This window comes from Nelusetta ayraudi, unplaced genomic scaffold (genome assembly GCF_046127955.1).
Source record: "Nelusetta ayraudi isolate G7.1 ecotype Tasmania unplaced genomic scaffold, CSIRO-AGI_Nayr_v1 ptg000028l, whole genome shotgun sequence".
NCBI classification, from domain to species: domain Eukaryota; kingdom Metazoa; phylum Chordata; class Actinopteri; order Tetraodontiformes; family Monacanthidae; genus Nelusetta; species Nelusetta ayraudi.
In genome coordinates, this window is record NW_027466078.1 from 3158442 (window position 1) to 3172466 (window position 14025).

The following is a 14025-nucleotide window of genomic DNA, read 5'->3' on the forward strand; positions in this document are numbered from 1 at the left end:
CACGGTCGCCTGCCACAGAGGAGTCGGAGGAAGGAAATGCTTGCACACACAGGCTCTCACACACACACACACACACACACACACACACACACACACACACACACACACACTGCGCTGTGTGTGAGAGCTCCTTTTAAGGAAACGGCCGGGCGCCGTGGCCCAGTGCTGAGCTGAGCTGAGCGGAGCAGCAGAGGCAGCGCCCGCAAACAAACACCGGAGCAGAAATACATGCAACGCATTTACACAGTGTTGCGGCTCAACGCTCGGCTGGCTTTCAAGTGGAGGTGCGCCAGTACCGATACCAGTGTCGGGTATCTGGACCGATACCGGGGCTGAGTGCTCCACTCGTAGTTGTGAAATATGTGCCGATACCTGAACATCGATACCAGTTATATGCATTTATATGACAATTTTGTGAAATTAGTGTTTGTACTCCAGGGAAATTTGTTCTGGAAAAAAACGTGCTGATGAATGTTCTTCAAATAACAGAACATCTGTGGAAAACAAAGTACAGTGGTCCCTCGTTTATCGCGGGGGATACGTTCTAGTCGACGAACTCCGCCAAGTAATCAGCTTTATTTTTTACAATTATGATCCATGTTTGAAGCCGTAAAAACCCCTAAGCACACACTTAGCACACACGGTCCTTTAGCCAATCAGGAACGCCGAACACAATGCGCATTCATACTGTACGCTGTAAAAAAAAAAAAGCATGCAAAATTACAACAACAAAAAAATCCGCGAAGCCGCGAAAGGTGAACCGCGTTACAGTGAGGGACCACTGTAATTCCATAATGTGTAATGGCCTTGTTAAGTACACTGCGTCGCTATCAAGTGAGCACTGAGATGCAAGCACTCGAACGCTGCTCGCACTGTAAAAAAAAAAAAAGAAAGAAAATCGGTATCGGTGCATCGCTAGTGTTAAGAGTTGTCACTAAACAAACACGCTGTGACATTCACTCAGCGGTCACAGGTCACCCGCTGAGGTGTGTTTACAGACCAGTGCCTGTCATCCCCTCGGCGGTGTGAAGAGCGTGAAATCATCACTCACCTCCAAGTCCTCTCAAATGTTTTGGGACTTGTTGCCCTCACAATGGCCCCTTTTCTTCAAACTTCAAACTTCCAAGTTCTTCTTCTTCTTCTTCTTCTTCTTCTTCGACTTCGACTTCGACGATAAAGAAATCCAGTTTTCATGGACTGGCATGAAAACTGGTATTTTCTAAATATGACAATAATCGTGAATCCACGGTGTACTCGTTTTCAACTTGATTAGCGTCGCGACAACAGCATAACGTGAGTAACGTAGTTTTTTTTTTCCTTCAAAATCCTCCAAAGGCTGCTGGACTTTTAATGCAGGTGTCCGGTCTCCAAGTGGAGAAGAAGCAGTTTTGAAGGCTTCGTTGCCTCATTAGAGAACCGGTCGCCACATAGAAGCCGGTGTTTTTGCAGGAGCATATAAACAAAGGGCTAAAGTCGCGTATTCCCCGAGATTCAGGATGAGTGGTTTGAATGACATTTTAATATGAGTTCCTCTCAGGGACACTTTGCTCAAGTCCATCCACCATTGATTTACTTCCTGATTTCTAACGCTTCTCACCAGGAATTTGAACTCTGCTCTAACTTCTTTATTTTATTTTTTTTTTACAAGTTTAGCGCTGCTCTGTGGGCCCCAATGTCTCACTTCTCTTGTCCCCCTCTCCTCTTCTGTCCTTCCTGTCACCTTTTCCTCTATCTGTCTGTCTCTCAGGCCGAGGCCAGACTGGCGGCCAAGAGGGCAGCCAGGGCGGAGGCCAGGGAGATCCGCATGAAGGAGCTGGAGAGGCAACAGAAAGAGGTGCGTATGAAAGTAGATACACTGATTCATTACAATAATAAGAAGAACAGCAATGCCTTTATTTATCCCACACCGGGGGAAATTTGCATGATTAAAGCAGGACATGCATTGCAAAGAGTGAATTAAAAAGTGCAATGGAAATAAAATGAATAGACAAATTATTTACATATCTAAAACCGCGTTAAAAAAAAAAATCCTTGACAATTAAAAAAAACTTTGCAACCCGAGGTGCTGTATTGTCCTCCACGGTGCTCAATAATTGGACTTGCAACTGTCATAAGAGGATTTCCGCTGTCTTGTTGACGGTCCTTGGCTGCTCCTTTGCAACTGAAAAAGCACATCCTGTCAAAATTGTCTTATGCTCTTAAGCCGGACCTGCTAAGTCCTGTTGGCCAGGGCTCATAAACATGGTGAAATAAACACGTCAAGGTTGAAATGGGATTTGACTTGTGCATGAATGAATGCATAATTCCTCAAATCAGCTTTGTGATCTGATGTCATTATTGAACCTCCCTGGATCACATGACCTGTTTCTGTTGTTGTCTTACTCTGTAAATATTTTTTATTTTAATTCTTTATTTCTTATTAATTAATATAATTTCCCTTTGTTTTCCACTGTGTTGTTGCTGTAATTATGCTAATTTCTCCCATGTGGGATTAACAAAGACTTCCATTCTGAAATTCAGCCCCTGATTTCCCAGTGGCTGAATGAACATTTTTACCCAGAAGCCAAACACGCTGTCTCAAGAAAACCAGCTATTAAAGCTGTGAAACGCGCAGCTCATCCTTAACCAAATCAGCGTTCACCCGTCGGTACCCGAGTCAGAACCCGAGTCAGAACCCGAGTCAGAACCCGAGTCAGAACCGAGAGACCCCAGGCAGGAGGAGACTCCCTCGTCCTCAGCGCCGACCGTCACCCCTCTGGTTGTGCAAGGAGACCCGTTCTCCTGCCGTCTGGCACAGCACCTCTCATCTGCACCACACCTTTCTCACGCGGCTATTTTTAGCTCGCAGCAATCCCCATACACACAAACAGAGCTCCCGTCCTCACCTGTCCAAACTAAGCTCATAAAGATCATTTTTCTGTGAGGCCTTCGGAGGTTAAGTCCTCTGGAACTTTAATTACATAATGGCAAATGGCCTTTGGTTTAAATCCTCCTCCTGTTCTCCACCTGTTGGAATGTTTTCTTTTTTTTTTTGCTAAACGCAAGAAAATGTTTGTCTGGATTTGTATTTATTTTATCAAGAGAGGCTTTAAAAAAAAAAAAATCTATCATTTTTGTTTTTCATAAAATTTTCTTTCCTGACCTGTGGATTCATTAAGTTTTTGTTGTTTGTATTAAGAAAAAAACTTTCATCATGCAGCAAAAATTACACTATATTTAGAAGAACGATTGTTTTAAAAACTTTAGTATGACAATGAGAATGACTATACAGACTCTTAAAAAGGTGTCTGATTTGTTCAACGGCTAGTTAATTCATACCCGGAGAAAGTGTCACCTTTAGTCGGTCACATGACAAAAATTTAAAGGAACATTTACAGTTTATTCAAAACAAATCAGGATCTTTTCCTATTTTTGCGCATATGAATAACTTAAAAAAAAAAAGTGTGAATAGAAGCATTTATTTTTGTTTCCTGCATCGTGACAGGTGTAATATTCATTTGGAGCAAAAAAGAAATTCTAATAATAATTATATATAATGCTTACAAATGAGCCTGAAAAAACAGAGTTAATGAAAATGATCAATCGGGTCAATGCAATTGATCTCATTCTATTTTAAAATGATTGATTTCACTTATTTGCGCTTTGTCCCACCAAGAGAAATTTCAACTTTTTTTATAAGCACTTTTATTTAATTTTGTTGAGTTTTTAAGCGACGCTACTGGTGTGTGTGTGTGTGTGTGTGTGTCTGTGTGTGATTGTCAACAGTCCACACGTGCACAAACAGACACGCACCAGATCGTATGCAACGGGATTATCGACCATTGTTAAGATTAGTCTGGTGTGTGCGCGCGCGTGTTTGTGTGTCTGTCTGTGCATGACCCTTAAACCCCTTCAGCCGAGTTCTAAAGTAGCTTAGCAGTTGTGCGGCGCTCGATGCTCCAGCCCGGTGGAGAGCAATCAGTCAGTCAGTCAGTCCCGGTGGTTGACGCGATGGACGGCCGCACGGGCCTCCGTTTCCTCGGGACGTCTCCTCGCGCGCTGAAGACGGGATTTAACGCGGGATTGCCGGACGTGGTCGCAAACCAGCAGTGAACACAAGCGTTTTGCCGCTGCCCGAGATGCCCCGCCGGGGTCCCGCCTGCTGAGCCCCGTCCCCGGGCGATGCGACTTTCCTCCGGCGCCCCGAAAGAAGCAGGACGGCCGGGCGTCGGGTGGCGGGGAGGGGTGTGAGGGCCGCCCTCTCGGTGCGCCCGCCAACTCCTCCCATCAGGGAGAGGAGCTCGGTGAGTGGGGCGGGGCGGGGTGGTGGTGGGCGGGGGTGGGCGGTGGAAGCCGATTGTTGAGTAAAGTCACTCGATGAGTGAGCTTAACGGCGGCTGCTGGCTCGCCCGCTAATTGGTCGGCCAGACGGAGAAAACAGTCGGTCGTCGCCATTTGTTGACGCTGTGTGTGTGTGTGTGTGTGTGTGTGTGTGTGTGTGTGTGTGTGTGTGGACAGCGTTGAGCACATGTACTTTTAAATTTCTCAACTCCTATTTTTTTTCTTTAAATTCTTACATGTATTTTTTTCCTAATCTGTTGCACTTACATTTTGCTGCAATTATGTCAATCAACTTCAGTGCTGCAACGGGGTAGCTTCCCAATTTGGTGGGATCAATAAAGTACATGTATTGTATTCTGTTATATTCTATTCTGTATTCGCCATTTAAATCAAGACCAGTGGAACATGGAGAAGAACAGGGGAGACAACCCAGCAGCACTGATTTGTGAAGGGCGTATGCGATTTTTTTCCTTCTTTTAACGGACATGACTATTTCCAATGTTATTTTTGAAGGTACGAAGACGGAAGAAGATAACTGATGATAACTGAAGATCTGAAATAGTTTTGTCTGTTGCAGAAGAAAAATGCTTATTCAGTTGTGACGGCTGTTTTCAAGGCCTGAAAGTCACGGTTTTGTTTGCTTTGTGTCAAGTGAGAGCCAGAATCCCAAATCCACACATTGGGCTAGCATACAACTGAGACCAGAGTAGCAAATCTGGATTAATGGGCTAACTGCTGGGATGGAAAGTTCATCATCAGTCAGGGTGGGGTGTGCTTTCAGTCTTCCCATTGACGAAAGGTTGGAGTGCTTCTTTATGTCTAAAAATAGCCAAAACCAGAATCCGCAGTAAAACTTCAAGGGTCTTCTTCTTCTTCTTCTTCTTCTTCTTCTTCTTCTTCTTCGACGATAAAGAAATCCAATTTGCTCAAAGTGAAGGTATCCATCCACCATGTGATGTTGTGTTTTTCGTATGTTTGTGTACAAATTGCAGTCGAACATGAAATGGGATTTCTTTGGCATTGGCCGGAATTCTTCCTTTCCTTTGAAATCCGTAGTGGTTGTTTGGATTAGAAGCAATCACCGGGATGTCTAGCAAGGTGTCAGTGAGTTATAAACTGGGTGAGATTTCAGATTGAGGTGAAGTCAAAATCTGCTGACTGGAGGGAAGTCCGTTGTTTCGGGGTCCTCTCGACTTTCCTTTTCTCAGTCAATATAACTTGCATGTGAATGCACATGAGCATTGATTTGGCCCTTCACGCTGGTCCAAGATCAGTTATGTATGGCAAGAATCCCTTAGCTCAGTGATGGGAACAGGAGCCACTCTGAGAAACTGGCTGTCTGCCACTGATACCAACCCAAAGGGATCATGGGAAAAAGGGTTCTTTGACCTCTGTCCCGACTGAATCTCCAGTGAACTGGACATTCCTTTTGCTCCTGTCGTTTCCCTCAAGCATTTCTTTTCATGTTTAACTTTCACTTCTTGCACTTTTCATTCCAAATTGTATCTTTTTCTTCCCCCTCTCCCCCCCCCCTTTTTTTTTTCTTTTTTCATGTTTGCCATCTTTGACCTCCTCCTTCGGTGGCTGGTGCTTAGATATTTCAGGTGCAGAAGGTAGGCCTCTCCTCCCTCCAGTGTGGATTAAGCATCGTTAACATCTCACCATGTCAGGTGCACGTTTAAATGCTTCCACATTTCCCTTCCTTCCCTTTGTACCCCTCTTAGAAATATTACGGCTTGGACGCGCGATTAGATGAGCGATCGGACAGCAAGTGGGGAGATATTGAACAGTGGATGGTACAGTCACAGTGGAGCTGTGGTCACCCCGAAACACCGCCGCATGTGTTTGCTGTGTCTCTGTGCACATTTGCAGGCTTCCCCCCCCCCCCCCCCCCATCTGTCCAAAGCATTTGGAGCACGCGTGGCCAATTTTTTTTTTTTTTTTTTGAATTCTAGATAATTCCCTTTAAGCCTTTTTTTTTTTTTTTTTTAGAAAATAACAGCTTATGAGGAATCAAAGCTTGGCCATTAATGGTAATCCACTTATTCAAAGGAGTGAGGCGCCCGTTTGGCTTTGGATCAGCGTGGCCATCTGTCCCGCTGGTGCTTCTGGACTGCATGGGACTGACTCAGATGTGTCAGTTGAGTTGGTTTGAGGTTTTTGTGCTGCCCACTTTTAACTGCAGGGGTCAGGATAATTGGGCGAGTGTTGTTTGTAATTTCACTAACCACAATTTTGTGTCCCCTTTAATTCACTCACACATGGACACTGAACCAGCATGAGGGTTTGGTGAACATTGTGTAACCCTATATAGAAGCAGTTTTTCCTTGTTTTAGTATCACGTGTATTTTATGATGTTTGCTAAATTGATGCCAGTGTCCAATGAAAATGATGCACTGTATGCGATCGTTGATGCTCTGCTCCTTCTGGGTAGATCTCCATCAAAAAAGCACCAGTTCTCCCCAAAACCAAGCCAGTCCATCATCAGACTGACATCCATGCCACGTGCAGATACAGGGACAGCGCAGGCAAAATGAGGCACTGCAAACATCTGCTGCAACACTCACTCCTCCGTGAACATTGAAATTGTAGCTCGCAGCTGCTACCTGGATGCAGCAAAGTTAGCACTCTGACTGTGTGACATTCAAATCACACGATTGTTAGCTAAGAGTTTATCTCAAGATATGAGATCAACTTTGTGCACAAAATAAATGAGCTCAAAAGTAAGGAATGTTAGACCATCTTAAGTGGCGCTGCATTGGTGAGAAGAACAGTAGGGCTGCAGAGTTTGACTTGCGGCCATGAAAAAAATGAGCTCAACTTTATTACTAGCCAATTTCTCCCAAACCTTTTGTGCTGAGTGTGTTTGTTTGTTGGGTTAAAGGAGCAGCACGTTTCTCTGTGTATTTACATTGTTATGGAGACACTTCTGAATTGGAGCCCTGGATGATTCCATTTGGTTTGTATTTGTGAGTTGCTTGTGGGCATGCATGAGCAATGGTTTGCGCTCCCAAAATGCTCCCATCTGCCCAAATATCCACACATTAATCATCTTTCTGTGAAAAATTTCCGCATCAAAGAAAGAAAATCTTTGTGTGTGCCAACCAATAAGCCAAAAAAAAAAAGTCCCAAGTTTGGCTCCACTTTGGTACCAAAATTGGCATTGTATTAATTTTTTTTTTTTTTTGAATGACACCCACCACTAATCAGGCGTTTGATGTCGTGAAGCACATGGTTAGGACAATCGTGGCGTGGTGACGACTTCACTATCACCGAATCCAAATCTCAGAATGGAACTATAGCGACCACTGCATGTTGAGCCCAAGCATGGTCTTGTCTGGCGTGATTCTGCCGACCTCTGACCTCTGTCATCTCCTCCATCTGTCTCATTTCTGTCCACCCACCCTCGCCTCGTCCCTTCTCCGCCTCCACATCTCCTTCCCTCCCGCCAGGAGGACAGTGAGAGATACTCACATCCTTCGCGTGTTCAGACGGTTTGTATCCCTCCCTCTCTTCCATCTCACGTCTTTCCGCTCTTGTCATCCAACTCTTTGACCTCTGAAAACTGAAAAGAACCAAACCTAGCGGTGGCCAATCCAGCTCAGACTCTGCGCTCAGGTTATGACTAACTCATGTTGCAGTAGCTCAGCTGTATGGACGACAACAGTGAAATATGTCTGTCAAGGTTGTCAATGTCGTCCAGGTCATGTTAGTGTAAAAGGGTCCAGTTGAGGCAACTGGACTGGTTTTGCTACCTTGCAGATGTTTGGCCACTCGTCCAGAAGGCTTCTTCGGTTCTGAAAAAGCTGAAGCAGAAGTGAGGAAGCCTTTTGGGGGCGGAACGTTTTCAAGGTAGTGAAACCAATTCCAGTTGCCTCAACTTCTTCTACACGATGACGGTGAACGTTGGCTTTGCACGTCGACGTTGCTGATCGTCAACGCGTCACCAATTCCTCTGTTCCCCTATTTCGCTTGCCTCCAACACACATACATGTGCCGTTGACAGTGCAAATGAAAGCATGGCTAGAGCAGACAGTGGTGTTACTACCACATTTGTCCATATGGGGTGCCAGAGTCAACAAAAAGGTCCTTGAAGATACAAAAAAAAAAAAAAATGACATTGCTTTTTGCTTTTCTTTGGGGTTGCCTTGATTTTTTCGTAAAAGCAATCAATTGGAAACTCGATAGATTTTTAGCCAAATTGATCTCCCAAATCGCACTTTTGCCACCTTCGCTACCTCTTCTCCCCAACAGGTTGGCGTCCATCGGTGTCTCCTTTTTTTGAGTGGTGTAAAGCAAAACATTTCTTTCACTCTGCCAAAAAAAAAAACAAACAACAACAATAACTGTCCATTTCAATGTTTCACTCTCTCACACAGCTTTCGGACGAAGATGAGCGGATGTCAGTCGGAAGCCGGGGCAGCGTCCGGGTCAGTATCGCTCAAAATGAGACTCTCAAAATAAGTAGAATAAGTCTCCGTCCGTGGTGAACGTCAGTGTGACGGCTGTGTGTGAAATACCTGCCAGTATTCAGGGTGGGAGAGCTTCCTCCTGATTGTTACCCATTACCAATCTAAATGTCCTTAGAATGCAGGAGGCCTATAATGACCTTACAATATTTCATGCATGCAAACCATGACAGTCTACATAAGCATGCACACACACACACACACACACACACACACACACACGCACAAGCTCCGTTTGGCCAAAAAAATGGATGAATAATATTTCTAAAAACTGAATATTAGACAGCTTAATCTTCAAGACATTTTAGTGACCATTGATGGTGAATGACCATGATGATAATGTATAGTATACATATGTTTACTTTTTTGAAAAAATACTTTGAGGCTTTCAGGTGGTCTCATGGTTTAATGTATTTCACACACGGATCCTCACCAGAGTTCCCAGCTCGCGAGCAGGGGAAGCACTTTTCTTTTAATTCAGAACAACAAACAAGAAGTTCATCGCACATTTTATCTCAAGCGTAATGTTGTGTTGCCGCTGTTGTGTGTTGTGTTGTGTTGTGTTGTGTTGTGTTCAGTCGGACTTTGACTCGATCGGAGCTCATGGCGGAGGGGTAAGGGCCGTCTCTGGGATGGTTTGTGAAGCCTCCCCATTTCTAAGTGCCCTCGTGCTGTGTGAACATTTGTTCGACTAACAGATCAGTTTAATCATTGTTTTTTGCACTAAGAAGAACTTTGTGTGGCGAAGCCGGCGCCTGCATGCGAGTTTGGGATCACAGCTCATGATTGCGGATTAAAAAAATTTTTTTTTTAAAACCATCTGAAATGTGAACTCGTGAGGTTGGCCGTCGCGGATGTTGTGGAAGTTCTTGTGCTTGACCGGCCGTTTGTTGTCGTTGTTGTCGTCGTCGCTGTTATTAATGTTGACGAGCAGATCTGCTCTGTTCAAGGCACTGCTGTGTCGCTGGATGTTGAGCTGCCATTTCTGTCTCGTTCCTGAATAATGTGGGGAAAAGAAATTCTCCCAGTTAATCATTCTCGTGGGTGAACTGGATCCCGGGTTGTTGACTCAGTCCATCCAGAAATATCCAGCGCGCGTGCATGTGTGTGTGCTGTGTGTGTGCTGCACTCTGCTGGGGGGTTTTCCATAGTGTGCGTCCGTGTTCGGACCCACCAGTAATTCGCACACTTGTTCCTTGTTTGATTAATACGTCTACCACGCATTGATTGGCTGTTGTCGGGGGGGGGGTTCTGTCCCCTTTTTTTTTTTTTTTTTTATCTTTGTCTGTTTATCGCTCCAAGGACTCGACCGCACACCTGCACAAGAAGTCAAAGAAAAAGAAGAAACACAAGCACCGAGACAGAGACGTATGTAAAGATGCTGAACGGGGCCTCGGCGCGAGACGAGCGAGTGCACAAACTTTTTTTTTTTTTCTTCTTCCTTCGTTCGCAGCGGAACGGCTACGACGACGACGACTACAGCGTCGTGTCCAGCAGGGTCGGTTTGGCTGATCGCACGCTAAACGTTGGCTTTGGTTGTTCAACGCCACAGTGTTGCAAACACACACGCACACACACACACAAAAGTCATGACCCTGGTCTTTCTCACGCCGTCAGAGCTCCAGACTCAGCGACGAGAGCCGAGTGTCTCGATCCTCCCGCCTCGATCTGACGGTGCGTTTGGTCGCCCCCTTCTGATCAGTGGCCGCACAGCCACTTTTCTTTCTTTTTTTTCTTTTTTTTCACGTTCACTCTTTCAAAAGTGTCAAAGTCTATCGGGATGTGCAAACATTAACTCACTTGTGTTCGCTTGCACCGTATCCGTCACTGTCACGGACTCTAGACTGGTTCTCATCATCCTTTTCTTCCTCATGATGAGGTCGAGACCCCAATTTATTCAGCAAAAATAAAAATGTATTATTGATACACATGATAAGACATTATTGAAATTATTGAACTGAACTGTGCGTCCTGCAAAATGAATGCCCGGTATTTTCCCCTATAGGTGTTAATATTTTCAAATCCCTTTTTTAAAAAAAAAAAAAAAAAAAAAGGCCCAATCAGACCCAATCAAAACAGCTGTGCGACCCACTTCTGGGTTGCAGCTGCTTTAGAGAAATAGGAAGAGTCCATCCTTGACTTCCTCTTCTTGACATCACCAGCAACAGTGAAACAGCCCCATCCACTGGTGGCTTTTGTGTCTCTCCAGACATGTCCACCAAAGCTTTGCCGTTATTGGGAAGCTGAAACCCAATATTTTGATATGCAGGCTGTGAACACAGGGCTAAATACTGCTCTTGGTTCATCATTCGACTATAATTGTACCGATACCAGTATCGGGAATTGGTGCCGATACAGGGGTTGAGTACTCTACTTGTACTCGTAAAATAAAATACCAATACCAAAATACTGATACCAGTTTTATATGTATTGTATTTCACAATTTGTGTTTGTACTGCAGTGAAACTTGTTCTAGAATGACATGCTGAGGAATGTTGTTCAAATAATAAGAACATCTGTGGGGGGAAAAAAATCAAAATAATTCTATAATGCGCAGTGGCCTTATTAAGTAATCGCTATCGGTGAGCATTGAAATGCAGGTACTTGTACTCTCCTGGTTCTGTGAAACAGTGGGATTGGTGCCTCCCCGGCTGTATAATGTAATGTAGGAAAAATCTGAAAGTATTTCTCACACCTTTGAAACAACAAATAAAGAATTACACCGACTTAAAACAGTCAGGGGGAAACGCAGCATGCTTTAATTCTAGCAGTTGTGCAACCCTGCACTCTTTAGGTTCTCTCCTCACTCGCACCTGTATTAAATTGCTCAAAGAAGCGTGTTTGAATGCAGATTGAGTCGTTGAGGATGATGTTGAGTCCGTGTGCTGTTTGACTCTCAGAGCTCCGGACTCGGCGATGACAGCGGCCGCCCGTCCCGGGCCTCCAGACTAGACTTGCAGCTGGTGGGTCGCTCTGCAAGTGACTAACGGTGTGCCGTGCTCAAAGCTGTTGTGTTAACAGAAAAATCAAGATGCTAAATCAGACTTGTGTAACATTTTACTGCTACGGTGTGCAAACCTATAACACAGAAATAGTGCAGCAGCATGCCTCTTATATAGATGTGAGTTGTTGTGGTTGGTTACGGTGGCGCTGCTATAAAGGCACATCCCACATTGCACACGTCTGCATTTAACACTTTATTATTAGTGCATAAGTGTGCAGTGGGTTCACACTGACGGCTGTTTGAAAATACAGTGCGACTGTCGGACATGTTGGGCATTTCACACCCTCGGTGAACGCCACGTTGGTGATGTAGCGGAGGCAGAAGATGGATGGCATTGTGTATTTTGCAGCATTTTGCAAATCTTCTTTGCTGTTAAGCATTGATGTGCAGTTTATGCTGTTGTTAAACTCTGAGTGAGATTGAACGGATGTGTAATGACGGTATCCTGTCGCTAGCCAGGCTCTAAGCCACAGGGACACACTCTTATCTATCTAGCGCTAACGTCGCCATCCTTTGTTTTTTTTGATTTTTTTTGTTTGTGCTTTGTTTCTGCTGCAAAGCATTCGACACTCGATGTTCAGTCGGGTTCTAGACCAGTGGTTCTCGACTGGTGGAGTCTCAGGACCCACATCATTTTTTTTCCTTGTCATGAAGTCATGACCCAAATTTATTCCCCCAAAGATAAAAAAAAAAAAAACGCGAGCCCACTTTCCATCATTTCGAGAAAATACATTATTGAAATCATTGAACTGAATTGTGTGACGCACTTTTGGGCCGCGACCCACCAGTTGAGAAATGCTCTTCTAGGCGTGTTCACCATCGTACGCTCAAACGGGAGAGTGACTTTGGGAACCTACTGATTCACGGTGTTTATCAAACAAGTCACAGCTTAGTCTCAAGATAAATGGAGATAAACGTGAAAGGGCAGTTCGCCTATCGCAGCTCGTGTGTGTGTGTGTGTGTGTGTGTGTCTGCATGCGTGTGGTCTAAACACTGTCCTTATCTTTCCATCTCTCACTGTCTGCTGTTGGCTCGGGCTGCCTGCTTCCCTTTTCTCCACCTGCAGGCCTCTTATGCTTCCTCTGACTTGTACGGCTCCAAAGCTCTGTCCTCCTGCAGGACTGCCGGCTCAGCTTTCAATGGCTACCAGGTCCGTATGTCAACCAGCTCTGCCGCTCTCCTCCACGGCTTTTGTCGTTTCTGGGAAGAAGTGAGCGAATGAAGAGCGACCAGCCGCTCCTTGAAATGGTCCCCTGTTTCGCTGCAGCTCTCCAAGGCCACTCGGTCTGCTCACCCGGCAGCAACTGTGTTGCCTTTTAAGCCAAGCGACGCCACCTGGTGGTTTTAATCAAGCGCTTCCGCTCTGAATGGCTCGCAGCTTCCTCGGAGCGTTAGCTAGAGATGCATCCATATCGGTATCGGGTATCGGTACCGATACCAGTATTGAGTACTCTTCATCGTACTCATAAAATACGTGCCGATACTACGACACCGATACCAGTTGTATATACGGTATCGTAACAATTTTGTTAAATTTGTGTGTGTACTGCAGCGAAACTCGTTTTAGGAAAACACGCGGACGAATGTTGCTCAAATAACACAACATCTGTGGAAAAATACAAACGAAAGTCAAGCAAGCGCTCGTACTTTACTCGCTCTGTGAAGAAACGGCATTGGTGCATCCCTCCAGCTCGGAGGTCGGAGGTCGTGATGAGACAGACTGTTGACCTCGCGTCTCTGTCACTCACTCAGAGCTCCTTGTACGACGACGGTGTCTGCGCTGGGTCGCGGCGAGGCCTCGGCTCCGCCTCTCACGTAAGACTTTCCGTGTCTGTTGTTGTTTGCTAACGTTTAAAACCCGCTGTGATCTAATCGAAAGGGGCTGCGTGTGTGCAGTTTGCCCCCCCCCCCCTTTTTTTTTTCTCGACAACTTTTCCGAGCAAAGCATTCACTGGCGCTCGTTGCGATGCTCCTGCATTAGAGTGAGCTGGTTGATTTCAAATTGTTAGCCACTGGATGTTCTGCATAGCTCACCTTGAAAGGTCTCAATATAAAATTCCCACTTCCAACGTGAGTCAGCAATAATGAGCTATATATGATTAAAATGCTAATTATTGTATATATCTAATGAAGACACAATGGACCTAATTCATTGAATAATGAGCTGTGCTGTCAACAAAACAAGGTTTTAGCTCAGCACAATCTTTCCTGGATAGTTTCTTGCAGAATTAA

At 45.0% G+C, this 14025-nt stretch overlaps 1 protein-coding gene across 16 annotated transcripts in view; it reads left to right on the forward strand.

Annotated features, from left to right (window-relative positions):
* The window catches only part of lrrfip1a (leucine rich repeat (in FLII) interacting protein 1a), a 42409-nt gene that overhangs the window by 15106 nt on the left and 13278 nt on the right, over positions 1-14025 (forward strand). For 5 of the 16 annotated variants that reach the window (XM_076030540.1, XM_076030532.1, XM_076030524.1 and 2 more), the window contains exons 2-13: positions 1748-1834; positions 5916-5933; positions 6045-6116; positions 7773-7814; positions 8700-8750; positions 9368-9403; positions 10092-10157; positions 10243-10287; positions 10407-10463; positions 11690-11752; positions 12860-12943; positions 13546-13608. In XM_076030540.1, coding sequence (XP_075886655.1) covers positions 1748-1834; positions 5916-5933; positions 6045-6116; positions 7773-7814; positions 8700-8750; positions 9368-9403; positions 10092-10157; positions 10243-10287; positions 10407-10463; positions 11690-11752; positions 12860-12943; positions 13546-13608 — 684 coding nt within the window. The remainder of the gene's footprint in view (positions 1-1747; positions 1835-5915; positions 5934-6044; positions 6117-7772; positions 7815-8699; positions 8751-9367; positions 9404-10091; positions 10158-10242; positions 10288-10406; positions 10464-11689; positions 11753-12859; positions 12944-13545; positions 13609-14025) is intronic. The other 11 variants (XM_076030537.1, XM_076030539.1, XM_076030525.1 and 8 more) reach the window with 10 other exon arrangements.